The following is a 17,752-nucleotide window of genomic DNA, read 5'->3' as shown; positions in this document are numbered from 1 at the left end:
GGTGAGGCTGGCTGAGTGGTTTTGGCTTCTGTGCAAACACGAAGCCATGCAAATCCGTGTGTGCCATAAATATTAGTTATTGCCGTTGCAGTCTGGTTACTTCAATACACAAACAGTAAAATACAATTTAGGGGAAGAGAGAAACGTAACAATAAGATTTATTGAAATATTTACCAGTGCAAGGGCCCAATGTTGATATTCCTGTGATGATGTAAATTACTAAAGCCTAATGTGAGGGTCTGGTAGATGAGTGAGGCCTGGAAACAATTCTGCAGTTTTGAAGGCAGAGGATGTATATTTGGCATAAACAGTTCCATAAAAATTGAATACAGATCCCTGCCTGACAGCCTGGTTTATCCTGCATGTATTAAAGACAATTGCAGTGGGTTTGTGCTGAGGGCTGTTGTCTTTTTGGCTGAAGCCTGCAGCATTTGTACACGAGTTATTTTATTTATGGCAGTACTCTTACTGAACTCTGCATGTAAATATTTTCAGTGTGGAGCCTCGGTCAGTGGAAATTCTTCAGAGAAGCGGTTCTGATGCCTAATTTTTGGCTCTGCTGTAACAGAAAGTATAATTTAAACACATATCAGAGATATATATGTAACAACAGAAGTGGCAAATTCTAGAATGTGTTTTGAGAAAGGACATATCACTTAGTAACCACTGAGGAGGCATTTACAGGAGTGAAAAACCACTGGATTTATGTATTCTGGGAGCCAAAGTTTAAGTTTTTCAGACGAACTTGTCTGTGTCCATGTATGTGACTTGTCACGCTCCACGTGTTTAGGAAAAGTGAGATGATTTTTTATAAGTGACTACATTTGTGAAGGAATTTGGCCCAGTGTTGTGGGTCAAATGAAATCTGGTCTCATTGTTTTTACACTCCTGTGGATTTCAGCTGAATTGCTGGTGGTAAATCAGATTGGAGCCCCTTGGCTATCAACCATTTGTTGATCTTTTTACCAAAGACCAAATTCAAGTCTGGTTGTGATCAAGCACATTTCTACTGAGGTTACAGTCATACCAACTACTTTCAGACCATGTCAACCCATTTTTTTACATAATGGGACTCTCAGAGCAGTGGATTTTGGTCTTTCTATGGATGCAGGGGAACACTTAAGTATTTTGTACCATTGGCCAAAAGTGTCGAGCCAAATTTTCCATGTTATTAAATATACCTGGGTGAAGTTCTAAGGTCAGATTAGTACTTTACACTGCTGAGTAAACTTCACCAATATAGTAATGAAAAGTGTTGTGTGGGATTTCCTGCTGCAACACCTTTTGTGCTGAAACCTTTCCTAACAGAGGAAAAACTCCTGACTCGGGTAAGAGCGCTCCTTTTTTGTCTGGAGCCGTGAAGTGCAGTGTTCAGAGATGTGCAGCAGGTCTTGTCCCTGCTCTTTCCTACCTGTGCTGTAGAGTGTGAAGGGGTCCAGAAGCATCTCCCTGTGCCAGGCTGGAGTTCCCTGGGCATGCCTTGCACTGGAAATGTCTGGCTGATCAGCTGATGCACTTTTTATCTACTTTCCAGCCTGACTGACATCTCCAAACACTGTTGTATCTAAACAGCTTGAATATGTGACCTCATTCCTTAAATGCCATCACTTGAACAGCTCTTGTTGCTAAAATAAAAGCAGTGTTGATTCTGTGTTGTGAAAACTCCTCCAGCCCCTCTGAGGAGCCGGAACCAAACCACACCTCCTTTTACTACCATAAAAAGATTGATTTGTAGCAATTGCAGGGGACCTGCAGCAAAGGTACCGTGGGGGGGTTTGTCACACTCCCTTCATGTTACCCCGGGACTGTGGCAGAAAACTGGCACATGGAATAGGATTAGGGAACAGATCTCAAGGAAAAATGATGCCAGAAAGGTAAAGTGGCTGAGTAATTTTGTTTTCTTATGCTGACAAGTAGTTTAACTACTCTCTAAACTGAGGGAAGGTTGGAGTTGAGCCAAACTTTCCAGTAAAAAGAGGCCACTATCAGCTTTCCCATTTTATGCTGCTTTCAGTGCTCAGAATAAACTCTCTGCATTGCAGGCCTGTGGCAGGACTTGGTTAAATATAACCAGAGTTTGAAAACACAGGCTGTGCCCTCCATTCAAACACAGCCACGTGCTGCTCTGCAGAAACCAGGCTTAACATTTTTATCTGTGAAAACCATATCAGTAGGAGAAATAAGAAAGGAGAAACGTTCTTATTTTAGTGAACACACATTGCCTATTGTTTCAACAGTCTTTTCAGTTGGTGCTGAGAATCTCTGAAGAGAACTCATTGTTTGTAATCCTTTCACCCCGTGACATGAGGTGCCATCAGGGTTAGTGTCTGATTGTCACCTGCTTCTTGAAGCTCAGTGTTGTTTTCTTAGGGGAGGAGTGACTGGGAGTGACAACTTCAAATGTGTTTGAATTTATAACAGCCAGATACAGCACTGACATACAAGTTAAGGTCTTCAGTGGAACTCTGGACAGCAAACCTGTATTTTGGGGGGGAAAATGGCAAAAAATCTTGAGTAAGTGGGATGCTCACAGTAGGCTGGACATTTCTGCAGGGAAGGTCAGTGGATGCAGTTGAGTTGCCCCTTACCTGGGCACGTGTGGTACCTGCTGGTGGGACAGGGAGGACTCAGGGGAGCCTGAGTTTGGAACTGGGGAGGTGAGGGAATCACTGCCTTGGAGAAAGCGCTCGGTGGAGACTCCCCGAGGCTGTGAAGGTCAAGAGGAAGCACCTTGAGGCCAATATTGACTGTGCTGGCAACCAGGGCAACTAAGGCACTGAGGCAGTTGTGTGCTTGCTGTGCCTGCTGCCAGGGGCACTGCTGCCAGCAGCCCTGTGCAGCAGCTGAAGTGTGTCCCCTCTGCAGCACACAGGGCTGGCATCCTGGAGCCAAGGAACTGCACTGGCAGCGTTCCCAAAAGGAGAGGAGGAAACACTGCCATGCAAACACGCTGGCTGGGCTGGGCCCGAGGGCCCTGGGCGTGGGGAGGAGCAGGGACCCAGGGCTGGAGGGGAGATCTAGAGAGCACAGGTGTTTTCTCTGCTCCTACTGCTCTGATTTGCAGACTTGGGAACACTCACAGAGGAGTCAGGTGCTCTGACAGAGCACAGAAGTGCCAGATGGAATCCTGGGAATGATTTTTAATTACATCTTTGTGATACTTGGCATATGAATGAAACTTAAGCTTCCTGATGTTTTTATTAGATCCATAAGTGAAAAAAAAAATTGCAGACTGAAGGAAAGACCTGAAAATAGTGCTGTGAGGGGACACATAAGGAGTGATTTAATGAAGTGGTTAAACCCACTGTAGAACACAAACTGTTTTTAATTGGAAACGTTGGACAGTTTAATCTTTCTCTCAGATGTTCCGAGGAAATCAAACAGCCCGTTGTATAAGAAGCAGCTGGGACAAGGGGAGAATGGCCCTTATATCAGTGCTCTGTGAGAGGTCAATGACAATTTTAATTGATGCTATTTCAGTTCTTGTGGTGTGGTGGGAACTAGAATAGCAATATCTGAACTGCTCCTTCTTAGAAATATGGAGAGTTTAGCCAGGAGAGCCTGCAGCTTAGAATCAAGCACAAAGATTAGATGAATTCTGCAGATACAAGTTAAAGACTGTTTCGGGGGCACACCCCATTCCACCGTGTTCTGAAAAACCCAGGCAGTGGCAACATTCACTTGTTTTCAGAGACACAGGTAACAGCGAGGCACAAAACCCAGTGTACAGTTCTAGAAAAAAAATCATGAACAACAATAACTTTAAAAGCTTTTCTTGATTTTTCAGACTCTGCAGGGCCCTTTTATGCCGTACTGGAGTGATACTCCCTCCAGCTGAAGAAATGATGAGCTAAACAGCTGCATCTTATTTCCAAGTCTGAACACCTTTTGCTTTTCCTCCCCAGCCCCGTGGTGCTTTCTAGGTTTTAGGTGTAATCCTTCCAAAACACATTAATCACATTAAAGGTTTAATCATAGTAATGGGTTTGCTTATTGCTATTATTATGCATTCAAATGTCTTTTCAACTTTTATCTGTGGGTGGGTTTTTTTGCTTAATAGTCATTTGAGGGTGAATTCTTAGTCTATTAGGAGTTTAATCTGAGGGATATTCATAAATGCAGAGACTCAGGTGTGTTACTATTCAATAAATAAGTACATGGCTCTTTCAGAATATTGCCTAACTTAGGGTAGCACCTTCCTATTTTGATATCTTTATACAATTGGCACAAGCAGAGTGGAAGGTCAGGCTGGAGAGTCAGTCCTGGTCACACTCAAAGCACTGTAACACCTGCCTCGTGATTTATCTTGCACCAGCTTTTAGTCCTCTTGCCTTCAGGTACCCACAAACCACTGCATTTTATTGCAGTAACACTCACATGCACATCTCTGAGAGAAAAACAGGTCCCCAGAAATAAGTTTGGAATGAGAAGGGAGAGTAGAGAAAATGTAGGCTTAGTTGTGTATCTAAAGTAACAGGACTGAGTCAAACTACAGATATTCAGTGCAGCAAGGGAACTTGAAATTAGAATTTTTTGGTTTGTTTTCTGCCTCATCTGGTTTTGTGCTTGTAAGGAAGAGTTTCTGCCCTTTCCTTTCTTCTGCTTTCCTTTCAAGTAAGAGCACTGAATCAAACTATTCATACATTCAGTGCAGCAAGGGAACCTGAAATTGCATTTTTCACCGTTTCTCTGCCTCATCTATTCTTGGGCTAGAAAAGGAGATTTCTTGCCCTTTCCTTTTTGTCTTCGTCTGCCACAATTTCTGTGTACTGGGCTCATGGTTCCTCTCACTCTTTTCTCCCTCTCGCATCTGGCCACAGGCCACTTGTTGAAGAGCTCGGGGGTGCAGATTCCATTTTCTTGTGCCTGTTTCCTCTCTTTCCAGCTGCTGCTGACTGACAGTGCTTGGCTTGTCCCCCCTCCTGGGGCCTGCCCAGCCCTCAGGGCAGCCTCTGTGCACTTCCCAGCTTTCCCACTCGCTGGGGAGCCCCAAAACTCACACAGGCACCCCCCATTCTCTCTCGCATTAATCCCGTGGGATCCTTATCCAGGCACTGCCAAAGCCCGGACCCGCCTATCCTGAGCCATGCCATGTGATGTTGGCCCAGGTGCCACGGCTCCAAACACTTATCCCACACACGGGGGTGTTGGCAAAGCTCAGGGAGGACTTTAAACCCACCCATGGTGTGCTGACACGCCGCAGAACAGGTGGGATTAAATTGTTCCGTGTGTTGTGCCAGGAATAAGGGTGCTCTGAACCGTCCTGCTGTGGTGGCAGCACGTGGCCAGGCAGTGCCTCCAGCTGCCAGGCTGTGGGCAGTGTGAGGGACAGAGCTTTGAGGGACAGAGCTTTGAGGGACAGAGCTTTCGGCCACCCCTCCTGGCAGAGGTATTTATAACCCCACGGAGCATCAGGGGCTGCCTGTGGGACTGTGGGTTCCTTGGGCTGCTAAATCAGGGATTAAGGGGGCTTTGCCTTAGGAGCTTACAGCTGGGGAGAACTCACAGCAGAGCGTGCAACCACCTCTAATACAACACACACTGCCTGAGACTACATGTAGTATTGTGGGATGTTGTTCCTGACTCGCTGAAGTTCAGTTTTCACTCTTTTTTTCTCAATGCACATGTACCTTCCCTTGCTCGTTCTAGATCTCTCAACTCCCAAACATCTGCAGGAGCAAACAGCTCCCCAGGAATGGCAGGTGACGAGCTGAGTGCTCTTTTTCCACTGCCCCATCTGGTCTGTTGTTGCCTCAGGTTTCCAAAACACCCCTACGCAACCCATCCTTGGTGCACCTGTTGCATTGTGCTCCGTGAGCTGTGTGTGGGAGGAATTGCCTTTGGAACGTGTCACTGTTGTGTAACACACGGAGCCTCCACGCTCGATGGGAAGCCTGAGCTCCAAACTGAGCCTCAGTGATGGCAAACAGCCACTCACACCTTTGGTACAGGTTCACCTTTTGGGTATGAAAAAACACACCCTATATGCCACACCCCACTATAAAGGCAGAAATACTCAGAATAGCCATCATTTGAGCCGAAATTTCTAAGCAGAGAGGAAGGAAAAAATCCCTGATTTCAACTGACATTTCTAAGCAGAGGGGAAGAAAAACCCCCTTACACAGTGTGTTTAAAAGTTACATTTTGATAGGAATGCAATAAAAGTTTAAATACCATTCAGTTGCCATAAAACGATCTAAAATGGAACCAATGGATCACATACAGGGTATTTATATGGGGGCACCTGATTTCATTGTCAAAGCAGTTTAAATAGCCCTTGCTATTTCTGAAGAATATGAGTGATGACCTCCCGCTCTATTTTTAGGAATAATGTGTTTCTCTTTATTTGGTTGCAGCTGGATGGATGCTATATGGAGCAGGAGGAATTACCCCGTCCTGGGCTGGTTTGGTCTGAGGGAACCAAAGGGAACAGTCTGAGGCTGTGCCAGTTGCCAGGGTTGATCTCTCTGCTCTGCTCTCTGGGGCAGCAGCTGGAGGGCTCCTCCAGTTTGGAATGTCTGCCCCCAGCTGTCTTCCCTCTGAGCCCACAGTGGGATATAACCGTGGAGTCAAACTGATTGGGTTTTTTCCAATTTTTCCAGGCATTTCTACCCAGGATATGGTCAAGTTCTAGTTATTTCCAGGCTCATATACTAAAACTTGCACTTTTTAGCAACCTGATTCTGCCTGATGGAATAAACCCAGTGAATCTTAGCTAAGAGCCTGTGCTGAAGTAGTAATTTGAGCAGACTTACATGGTAGTCGAGTAGTTGGGTTTTACTGAAATATGCTAGTTTTTGACAAGTTACAATGGGAAAAGTCAAAACTATTTGCACTGCAAAAAATGCATTTGAAAATAGTTTAGAATAAGTGATACCTGCCAAACATTATGCCCTAGAAGTCTGAAGAACTTTGATTTTCTTTAGGGACTAAAGTAGCCCTAGGTAACTTCTTTTTCATGTGCTGTTTTCTCAAGATCTTTCCCTTTTGTTTCTGCTCCTTTTCACAGGATATGTGTGAGAGAGAATTCATCCTATGAGATTTATCTCTCTTTTTTCCCTTGCCAAAACTCTGTCTGCACCCGGGTAGCCTTCAGATTTCCCTGGCATGACTCACCTGAAACACATCCCTGTCTACAGAAACTGGTTCCAAAACCAGTAAAACAAGCAAATTCAGGTTTCCTGTAGCTTCAGGTCCTACATTGTTTGCATCTCTGTCCTGGAGTACCTTCAGTCCTTCTCACACCTCTCACCCTCCTTTTTGCTTTTGCCATCTGGGTAAATGTCAGCCGGGCTTTGGAATCCAAACCACCTCCTGGCTCCCGAAGGAAAGGGCAGCCCCCGAGTTCTCCTGCTTCCCAAGGTGCTGGAAGGTGGCAGCTGGGACCTTCCAAACACGAGCCAGTTCAGGTCAGTGCTGCTGCTCCCTGGGCACCCTTTGCCTGGGCACTGAAGTTTCATAACCCCAGGAGTGAAGCCATCAGCCTTGTCTCCAGGAGTGGTAAAATGGTGCTGCCATCCATCTGTTTTCTCCTCAGGCACATTTGGCAGCCAAGGGAATAACCCTGGATGTTGGTTACCAGGCTGTTTCCTTCCTAAGTGGGTCAATATCAGTGCTGAAAAAGAGCAAAAATTGATTTCTAATTTAAATTATATGCACTTTTCCCTTTACAAAGCAAACCAATTTGAATGCCAAATTATTACAACTGCAACAAATCCCTAAGTTTTCAAAGAGCTCCTAAAATACTGTAGGTAAAATGACATCATTTCATAGTTCATTCTTGCTGTTGGAGGTGTCAGTTCTAGTCACCCACACCTGTAAATTGTACAGCTGCTCTGTCCGTGCTCTAATTTGGGATGTAATGAGTGGGTCCTCCTTGCTTCACTCCCTGGGAACTGAACATCACAAATCTGTCCATCAGAAAGACCCCAAAGTTCCTGAGCATCAGTGGACTTTCTTCCCTCCATTGAACCCCCAGGCACACAGGGAACAAGCATTTCATTACAGACTTTCAATTACAGGGGGGGTATTCACAGAACAAAACTATAATAAAACCCCCAAACCCCCTGAAAGTTTGAATTCAGGCATGTCCATGGGCACAGATTTAGGGATGCCAGGGTTTAAACTTGACATTGATTTAAAGTGAAAAGTAGGAGTGGAGAACATGAGTTAGAAGCAGTAGTTGATACAACCTGGAGCTGTTTGCAAGAGGTGTTAACAGAATGGATTTTTTGTGTCCAGGTCCAGTGGAGCTGGTGGTCTTTCTGTTCCTCAGGAGTGAGAAGTAGTGTGGCCAAACTGGTGAGTGAACAATTTAATTGCCTTTTTTAGAAGTGAGAGGGGCTGACAAGTAGAAATATTAAACCAACTTAAGGACATTAGAAATATTAAACCAACTTAAGGACATTAGTAACTCCAAGTGTCCAACCCTCTCTGGGCAGAGAGGAAAGGACTCTGCAGGGCTCAGGGGGGAGGTTACCCAGGAACATGGAAGTGCTACAGGGAATGGTTGAGGTTGTTGCATCTCTCGACACTGTGTCAGTCAGATGTAACATTAACTGGGGATTGTCTGTTAGATTCTGAGAAGGCCAGCCTGACTGGGGGTCAGATGGCAGTCCCTTCATTCTGCTGTTTTACCTTTTCCACCCACATGCTGCATTTCTGTTGATCAACTGAGTGATTTTGTCCCAGCATCCCACTGCTGCTCTTGAAAAGGAGTCCTGCAGGTGTTCAAGCAAGGACAAACCTGTGAGGCAAATCTGCTTCAATACCCAAGGCTCTGCAGCACAGGCATAAGCTGAAAACAAAGATTTACAGGGTTTTATCCTTCCAGGTGCCTGAAACCTGGGGGATTGTCCTCCCAGCTTAAAAGGAGGGACAGAATTCCAGCCACCCTCGCAATTTTAATCCATCCTTTAAAATTGCCATCTGAGACTAAATGGGGGGGTTCTTTTTCTGTGGGATCCTGCTGTGGAGTGAGAATACTGCATTTGGCCCATCACAGTTATTATCCTAGCCTAGAATATGCTGTGCTATCATATTATTTCTGTGTAAGATCAAGCAGAAGGTCAGAGTGGACAGAAAAAAAATCCACGTGGCCCTTGGCAGCACTGCCTGTGGAAATTCAGAAACACCCGTGGAATGCCTTTCTTCCCAACTTTGCTATAGGAAAACAGCTCATGAAAACCAAGCTTGCGAATTAAACTGATGAATATCTGCAAAATACTCCTACTTGTTGACAATTTTCATGTCAGAATTGTAAAATACTTCTCCAAAGAGCTAAAGAAAGGGGGTTTGCAGTAGTGTCACTACTGGAGAGTGTGTTTTCCTCTTGCTTGTTAATTTGACTTGCTCAGGGAATCTGGAACTCCCTTCCTGTTTCCCTCCAAGACCTTTACTCACTTCCTGTCTCTAAATAAAAACCCTTTCATTTGTCCTTAATTGATGATAGAAACTCTTCCAAGTTTTCCGATAAAATCAGCCAAATTATATATAGACTTTACCTCCTTGTAGATACCAAAAATCCCCGTAGTTAGATAGTTTATAATCAATTTCAGTGCTGTGTCTAGCTCAGAATTTTCCAAGTTTTTAAAGGTACCTTGTTGCCTTAGGGTATATTTTAATGGAATTTTAAAAATCCATTTTCGAGTTTAACCGAGACACGCAAAAAGTAGATTGGCTGGTGAAATTGTAAAGACTTTATTCAATCAAAATATTTTTATTTGCTATCCATCCATCCTGCTGCTGCTGTAACATCCCCTATATCGCTGTAAAAAGGGCTGACTTGAAAATATAAATGGATAATTTGTCAATAGAACACACAAAATCTGAGGGGCAAAGGAGACCTCACAGGTTGTCAAGTGCTTGTTCACCTGCTGGGGAAATTCATCTCTCTAGGGATAACAGTGATGTGTTTATAAAAATACTCTGCACATTCCTTCTAGTAATTTCTGGTAGAGATAGGGAATATTGATGTCTTCGTACATTCCTGGGAAAAAAAAATCTCATCTGGAATTTCCTGTGCCTGGACTGAGAGTGGATTGGGTGCAGGGAAGGGCTGTTGGAGGAGCAAGGGAAAGGGTGACAGCACCAGCTTCTCCAGCCTTGGCTTGGGAAAGCAAGGGCTGGATAAAGTGTGTTCTTAGAAATGAACATTCAGAGAAAAGAACCATTTAAATTAAGGGAGAAGTGGTAAGAGGACGTACTCTGGCCTTGAGCCAACTAAGACTGGAAGTTGGAAGGAGGTCTCCAGTTCTGTAGAAAATGAGGTATTTTAGAAGGGCAGCAACAAATATTTGGGTGCAGACAGCTCATGCAAAGATTCTGGTATGTTCTCCTGAGACAAGAGAGGCCTCGGTGCTGGGGCCCCACCGAGCCCCTCCACTGTGTGTTGCCATCCTGTTCCTCAGACAGCTGGAGATTGACCCCCAGTTCCATGCCAGAGAGTCTTCCCATCCCTGCATCCATCCCTGCATCCATCCCTGCATCCACTGCATCCTTCATGGCAGAAGGGAAGTGACAGGAGAGCTGCTCTTCCTTCACTTCTCGCGTCTCACTGAACGTGCAGCTGCTTGCTCTGACTGTTACCATGAACTAATCTCTTTATACAGGCATATGTGGGAGAATAAATCATCTGTGGGTTAAAACCCCGTAATAACGTTGGAGGAGTGTTAAATATAGCATTATAAGGCCTTTTGGTCTTATCGTGGCAGCTGTGTGGGTGGAAACTGCACCCAAAGAGATGCTATTTTAGTTAAATTAAGTGTTACCCTCAGGGCTTTGGCCAATGTTCCATCTCCAGCAGAAAGCTGGAGACCACAGCAGTCTGACAGGAGCCAACTTGGCAGGAGCCAAGTTTTCTTCTCCTCTCCCTCTCCTCTTTCCATTGCTCTTTCCTTTTCCCTTTCCTCTTTCCTTTTTCCATTCCTCTTTCATTATTCCTTTCAGTTCCTCTTCTCCTTCCATCTTTTCTCTTTCCTTTCTCCTCTTTCCTCTCCTTTCCTTTCCCTTCCCTTTCCTTTTTCCTTTCCCTTCCATTCTTTCCCGCAGAAGTTGCACGATGTAAATGCAGACTTAAAGAGATGATGAGATCTGCTCGGGGGAGGCCCTACACTAACACGGGTGGTTAAACAACTTCGTCTCTTCTGACAATGCCTCCTCTCTGTTCTTTTTTCAGACTCGGGAAGGTTTTTGCATCATGTTTTGGTTAAACTCCCACTGCGCTCGGAGGAAGGCGCTGGCTGACTCCGCTTCCCACCCCAGGGGACGGTCCAGCCGGCGGTGATCGGCGCGATGCCCGAGGAGCGGGATCGGGATGGGGACGGCGCCTCCCCCTCCCTCGGCCCCGCAGTGCGGAGACGCCCGGGACGCCTTCGGTCACATCCAGGGTGAGCGAACCCGAGTGCGGGTGGCTCGGGGCCCCGCACCCTCCGTCCCCGGAGCCCGGCCACCCCCTCCCCTTTGGGAAATCGCCGAGTGCTTCTGGCCGCCGTTCAGAGGCAGCAGCAGAAGAGCAAACGGCGCCGTTGCGGGCAGAGGGGTTCGGTGACTGCCCCCGCGGTGCGGGCGCGGCGGGACCCCCCCGGGCCGTGCCCCCCCCCCGGCCGTGCCCCCCCCCCGGGCCGTGCCCCCCCCCGGGCCGTGCCCCCCCCCGGGCCGTGCCCCCGCCCCGCCCGCCCGAACTTTCCCCGAGTTGGGCGGCCCCGCCCCGGGGCTCGCGCCACGCCCGATGCATATTCATGAGGGGCCGCGCCCGCCGCCGCTCCCCATTGGCGGCCGCGCTGCCCCCGCCGCTGCCATTGGGCGGTGCCGCCGTCGCTCCGCGCGCGGGGCGGGGCGGCCGCGCCCGCGGTGACTCACAGGGCGGAGTGCGGGTCCCGCAGCGGCGGCGGCAGCGCAGCCCGCGCCTCCCCCACCGCGCCGCTCATTGTTCCGCCCGCTCCAGGCACCATGGACGAGCTGGACCAGTCGCCCCTGGTCTCCTCCTCCTCCTCCGGGCCAGCCCGGCCGCAGCAGCCGCAGTTTAACTACCAGTTTGTGCTCGACGACGAGAAGGAGGAGGAGGAAGAAGAGGAGGAAGAGGAAGACGAGGACGAAGACTTCGACGAGCAGCTGGAGGTGATGGAGAGGAAGCCCGTCGCGGCTCCCGCCGCAGCCCCGCAGGAGCGGCCGCCGCAGCTGCTGGACCTCGGCGGTCCCGCCGAGCCGCCCCGCCCCGCAGCCCCGGAGCCGCCGCAGCCCGACTGGAGCCCCCGGGGAGCCGTGTCCTCTTCTTCCTCCTCCGCCACCACGCCGTCCCCCGCGCAGGAGCAGCCCTCGGCCCCCGCCCGGCCCCTGCCCAAGCCCGAGCCCGCGCCCGCCGCCGCCCCCCGCAGAAGAGGGTCCTCGTCCGGCTCGGCTGGTGAGTGCCCCCGCCCCGGGGCCGGGAGGGCGGTGGCCGGGCTGGGGAGCCTCCGCCCGAGCCGCTCCGGTTCCCGAGCCCCGCTGCCCCGCCGGGAGGTTCCCTTTGTCTGCCGGCCCTCGGCCGCCTCCTGCGGCATCGCTCCCTCCCCTCCGCCGCGCTCGGGCGCGGTCCCGCTCCCCGCGGCCCCGCCGCAGCTCATGCGGGAAAAAGAGCTCCCCCTTCCCTTTCTTTCTTTTATTTTTTTTATTTTTATTGTAATTTCTTCTCTTTCCCTCCTCCTCCCGTCTGTGTTATGCTAATGGCGGGAGGGGGAAGCGCCGCCCCGGCCGCCGCCTCGCACATGGGCCGCCCGGGGGCGAGGCCGCCGCCGCCGCCTGGCAACGGCCGCGTCGCGGGGGGAGCGGGGGGCGAGCCGGGTACCGGCCGAGCCCGGGGGTACCGGCCGAGCCCGAGGCACCGCGGAACCCGGCGGTACCGGCCGAGCCCCGAGGGGACCGGGCGTGGGGTCCGCGCGGCTCCGGCCGGCTCTGCCCCGGCGCACAGCCCGCCCCTCCCGCGCCGCATTGTCCCGGGCACGGTTCCCCCGGCCGGCCCGGCACTGCGGGCCTGGGCGTGGGAGCGCGGGGGAGGAGGGGAGCGCAGATACTTGTAATCTTACTCATGTTGAACGCAGCGGCCGCAGGGAGGGGCGAGGCGGGGGACTGCGGAGCGGCCGCCTGCCCTCCACCTGCCCGGCACGGCCCCGCGGCTGCAGCCCGCGTGGGGACGCCGCGCCCCGGCCGCGGACTGTGGGGCCGAACCCCGGAGAGGGAACTCGTAAACTCGTGAGGAATGTGTGGCAGCACAAAAGGCGCCCGGGCTGCTCGCTGGTGTAGGTGTGGCAGCCCTGGAGAAGAATGTCAATCCCTCGCCCTGGATGGCCCCGGCTCTCACCTGGGGCTTCTCCAAGGCGTCGTCCCGAAATGTGGGGGAGTTCAGAGTTGTGTAGCGGGGGGGAGTGCCGCCCCCCAACAATTCCTAGTGCCGCTGGAATGCCAGAGCCCTTCTGGCAAGGTCTAATCCAGGAGCTGACCCGCATGACTAATGCCTTGCATGCGGATTCCGAGTGTGCTTTGGCTCTGCTTCTGCTTAATTCAAAGTGCGAGAGCTGACTCGAGGCCATTAAAACAGTGAAAAGGAACAAATCGAAGTGCCTCGTGATCACAGTGGTGTGTGCTCACCTTCATTGCTGCCCTGGCATTGCTGTGTTGTAAAGATGCAGGATTTCAATAATAACTTAGCATCGTGGTATGAGGGGGCATGATACTCAAGATCTAATCAAGAAAAGCATCTGGAACAATGATTAAAAAAACCCCGAATTCAGTTTTGTCAGGGGGAGTTTCACAATGCGTTTTATTTGATGTGTGACAGGAGTTCCTGGCTGGTTGTGCTGTTGTCTCTCACGAAGCCTGGTTTTTTGTTCCTCCGGAAGCTCTCGGTGTAGCAATACGCTGAGGAGATTAATTTTTTTTTCTTGTTTCCACCATTTGGAGGACAGATGATGACAAAAGCTTGCAACAGACTGAAGAGGAGGGATTCTGTGTGATGAGTGAACAGAATTTTTTTCTGGGCACGTTCTTTGAGTGGAGCTCTGGGTGGTTTAAACAGAACTGAATGGAAGAAATAAGATCAACCACATCATGTTGCTTTGAAAAGTAGGGGAAAAAGTGTGTTTTCTGGAGGTGATTTGCTTTTCTGCTCTCTGACCCCTGAAAGGATAAGGCAAAAAGAGCACAGTAATTCCGGAAATAGCTATTGGTTAGAGTAGAGGAGACCTGACTGTGAGAACTGCATCGTGTAGCTGAGAGTGGTATCAAAGAGTTATTTTAATGTGTCAGCGATGATTAATTTAGGGCTGAAGTGAGGACTGGCATCTGGGGGAGGCCTGGTTTCCAAAGACAAGGTGTTGTAACACAATGCTCCTCTAATGAGGAGCTGAAACGTTAGAGGCTGTGTACCTGAAACTCCTGGATGAGAGCATGGGCAGGTCATCTCCTGAACACTTTGGCCCTCTCAGATGCAGGAGTGTCCATTTAAACGTCGGGTGTTTGTTGGTTTTGCATTTAGCAGTTGGTGTTAAAACGGTCTGAGGCAAAATATTTGGCTTGGCTTCAAGTGAGTTCCCTTTGAGTCATGTTGGGAAATGGGCAAAAGGAATTTTCTGCCTGCAACTGGTGGCATGGTGACCGTGGCAGGGACAGCCACGTGGCTGGGGTGGTTCCCTCTGCAGAGTTATGGTTTCATTTACTTTGAGCTTTGAGAATAGTGGGGCTTCTTTGATCTGCAACAATTGGCCCTGCTGCTGCTTTTTGTCAGTGTAACAATAGCAAAAATGAATTGCCTGGGCGATGGCCCGTTCAGATGTGTTTTATATATACATGGGGGTGTTTTGAAAAAGAAAACCTCTGTAATTGCTATTAGTTACACACTTAGGAGGATTCGGTATCATTGTTATAAGAGACTGGGACATAATTATATGTGGTGCAAGTCCTTGGCAGGGTAACAGCAGCCTCCCTCCAGAAGGGCTAATATAAATATTTGCAGGAGAGGAAAACAAGCAGGAGCACTGCAGTCAGACCTGGGCTGTCCCGGGTGCTTTCAGGTTCTTGGTACTGTTTTGGGGGTACCAAAACCTACAGTCCTTCTAGAGACATTGCTATTTAAATCTCTTGATTACTTGACTGTACATACAGTGCAAAGGAGGGTCAGTCTGAGGTAGTTGTACGTGGTCAAAGCAATGCCCCCTCTTTTTTTTTTAATTTTTTGGCTTGCTGCCCAAAGTAAGAATAACCACTGTACTATGATGAGTAGATACCACTTCCCTTCTAGATCCTGCAGCACTAAATCCTGCTTTTAAAGGGAGGTCATGCATCACTTTCCTGGAAGAGACTGTTGTGTTTGGAAGTTACACTGCACTTACAAGAAGCTGTATACAAAAGCCACCAGCCTGGCCCGGGGCCAGCATGCAGAGAGAATAAAGATGTTTCCTTGTGTCTCACTTGCCTGCACTGACCTCGGGTAAATACACATGCAAATGCCGTGAAGGGCCAGCTTGTTCATTAGTCTTGGGTTTCCATTTGATTGTGTGGGGTTTTTTCTTTAATTCCTCCATGTTGAGAAGAGCTTTCAGGAGGGGGGTGTGCTTACGAGCCAGACAGTGTCAAACGCAGGTCAGCAGAGCTGCCTGGAGCTGTCCTGTGCCCTGGCCAAGCTGAGCTGCAGGAGGTGCTGATGAAATGCAGGGATCTATCCCTGCCTCTGCTCACCCCACACACTGACCCTTTTTCCCTCCACGTCCTGGCATTTGTGTTTTGGACAAATTCTAAAGCAGCACATTCGCCCCTCAGATTTTCTTGCTGCTCTGTGTGCATGGACTTGGACAGAGGAGTGTGTGGATTTTAAGGACATGATGCAGCATGACTTGGAAAAAATCCATAGCTGTCCTTGAATGCTACCAGTGGTGACTTTCATCTGCACCCTTCATTGATTAAAATGTGTTCCCACCGATCTTCAGCATCTCTCTGAGGTGCAAGACCCTTTCTCTTCCCAGATATACCCATTAAAACTCTAAGGGAGGTGGTCACAAACTGAGTTACCTTAGATAGGTGATTTTTTATATATATATATTAGTAGGAGGAGAGTAATCAGCCATTTGACTGGTACAGTAAAGCTGGTATCTTCATTTTCATGTTTCATGTTCCCATCTAGGTGAGTTCAACAAGGGATCGAGTTATCTCTTCAGTTTTATTCAGTGTCCTGTGCAGTGTCCAGCACTGGGCCTGTGTCTGTAGTGGAGCTGCTGTAAGAGTTTCAGGAGCCAAACAGCTCCTCTGTTAAGCAGGAGTGTGTGCAGGGACAGTGCTGCCAAGTTCATGGGACGTTTGCTTCGTGTGTGTAGCCCTTGACTTGCTCTCCAGGATAAAACCACACAGCTTCCACCCACCCTGTAATGATACAGCCCTCAGGGAAGCTGGGAATTGCACTGGGAGTTTTCCCCTTGGAGATTAAATCCTACAAACCACATGTTTGGAGACAATGAAGCACCACTGTTTGTTTGCCCCTCATCCCCTTCCTCCCTGTCTGTACTTCGGGAAGTTGGAGCTATGGAGTGACCCCACAGTCAAGTCCCCCGTGCTGGACTCTCTTGTCCCCTGGCTGTATCCCTGCTGGTGACCATGGAACCTCCCTCTGACCTCTCAGATAACCACAGGCAGCACTCCTGGAAGTCAAGGAGGGCACTCAGGCTTCCCACTCAGTGGTTTTCTCCTGCTGACTGGTACAAAGTTCTGGGAAAGTGGATTGTGTTTTCACTTTTCCTCCCTCTCCCTCCAGTATCCTGGGGGTTTTGGAGAGCACCCAGTCTGGGAGCCTGGCTGTAGCAGGAGGCATACAGGCATCCCTCTTCACCCTGGAGAGCAGTGTTCCCATGCTGTTGGAATTCTGGGGGACTTTGATGCTTGCCAAGCAGTTTTGAGGGGCTTTAGAGGCTTTGTGTGCCTGCTTCCATGTCCATTTTCCACACCCATGGATCTGCCTGGCAGGAACAAAGGCTGGTTAACCTCGAACCTGAGCCATGTCTGGCTGTGCTGCAGTTACATTTATTTTCTGTTAATATTTTGAAAGATGCTTGTTTGTTTGTTTGTTTGTTTTTAAGCTGGCAAGTTTCTATAGTAACTATGAAACTCAGACAAAAAAAAATTAGCAATGCAGAGCTCAATCTGAAAATGTCCTTCAGGTTCCAGATAGTTTGGGAGCAAGGAAATAGTTTTTGGTCTTTTGTTGGCTGGGAAATGTAAAGCAACATATAGCTCACAGGTAAATTGTCTTGAGATATTCAGAACTGCTTATGCATGAAGTAGGAGGAAAATTGTGTAACTATCAATCTGCATTAGAAATGAAAGAGGAAAAAAAGGTATTATTGCCAAGTAAAAATAGGGAACTGTGAGGCCTCAGTAGAACATGAGGTGTTTTCTTGCAGGTTTTATTTTTTTATTATTTCTTGGCCTATGATCTAAAATAGGAATTACTCCTGTTATGCTTTGGAATCACTGCATAATATTTTCTGCTTATTCTCCAGTCTCAGTTTTTAGGGCAGCCCAGCCCAGCCAGCACTGAGACCCCTGAGCTCCAGCTGGATGGCACAGGTTTGGTGGGGAGCTTTAACTGGCCCTTCCATCAGTAAGGACTGTTACAGCAGCAATGAAGTAATGGCCTTATTAATATTCACAAAGTCTGAGAAAATCAAATTATCTCAGTGGAATGTTTTTATCTTTCAAATGGAAATAATCAATCTGCTGCCAGTTGTAACTG

At 48.7% G+C, this 17,752-nt stretch overlaps 1 protein-coding gene across 3 annotated transcripts in view; it reads left to right on the top strand.

Annotated features, from left to right (window-relative positions):
* The first annotated feature begins 11,857 nt into the window (after positions 1-11,857).
* RTN4 (reticulon 4) overlaps positions 11,858-17,752 on the top strand; it is a 40,018-nt gene continuing 34,123 nt past the window's right edge. For 2 of the 3 annotated variants that reach the window (XM_027728208.1, XM_039385664.1), the window contains exon 1: positions 11,945-12,400. In XM_027728208.1, the coding sequence (XP_027584009.1) occupies positions 11,950-12,400 (451 nt within the window). In that variant the 5' untranslated portion in view covers positions 11,945-11,949. Of the gene's footprint in view, positions 12,401-17,752 lie in introns of all 3 variants that reach the window. The other variant, XM_027728206.2, reaches the window with a different exon arrangement.

Source organism: Pipra filicauda, unplaced genomic scaffold (assembly GCF_003945595.2).
Source record: "Pipra filicauda isolate LSUMZ 115617 unplaced genomic scaffold, ASM394559v2 scaffold118_size2161507_pilon, whole genome shotgun sequence".
NCBI lineage: Eukaryota > Metazoa > Chordata > Aves > Passeriformes > Pipridae > Pipra > Pipra filicauda.
The sequence above is the reverse complement of the archived record's forward strand: the minus strand, read 5'-3'. Positions and strand labels throughout refer to the sequence as shown.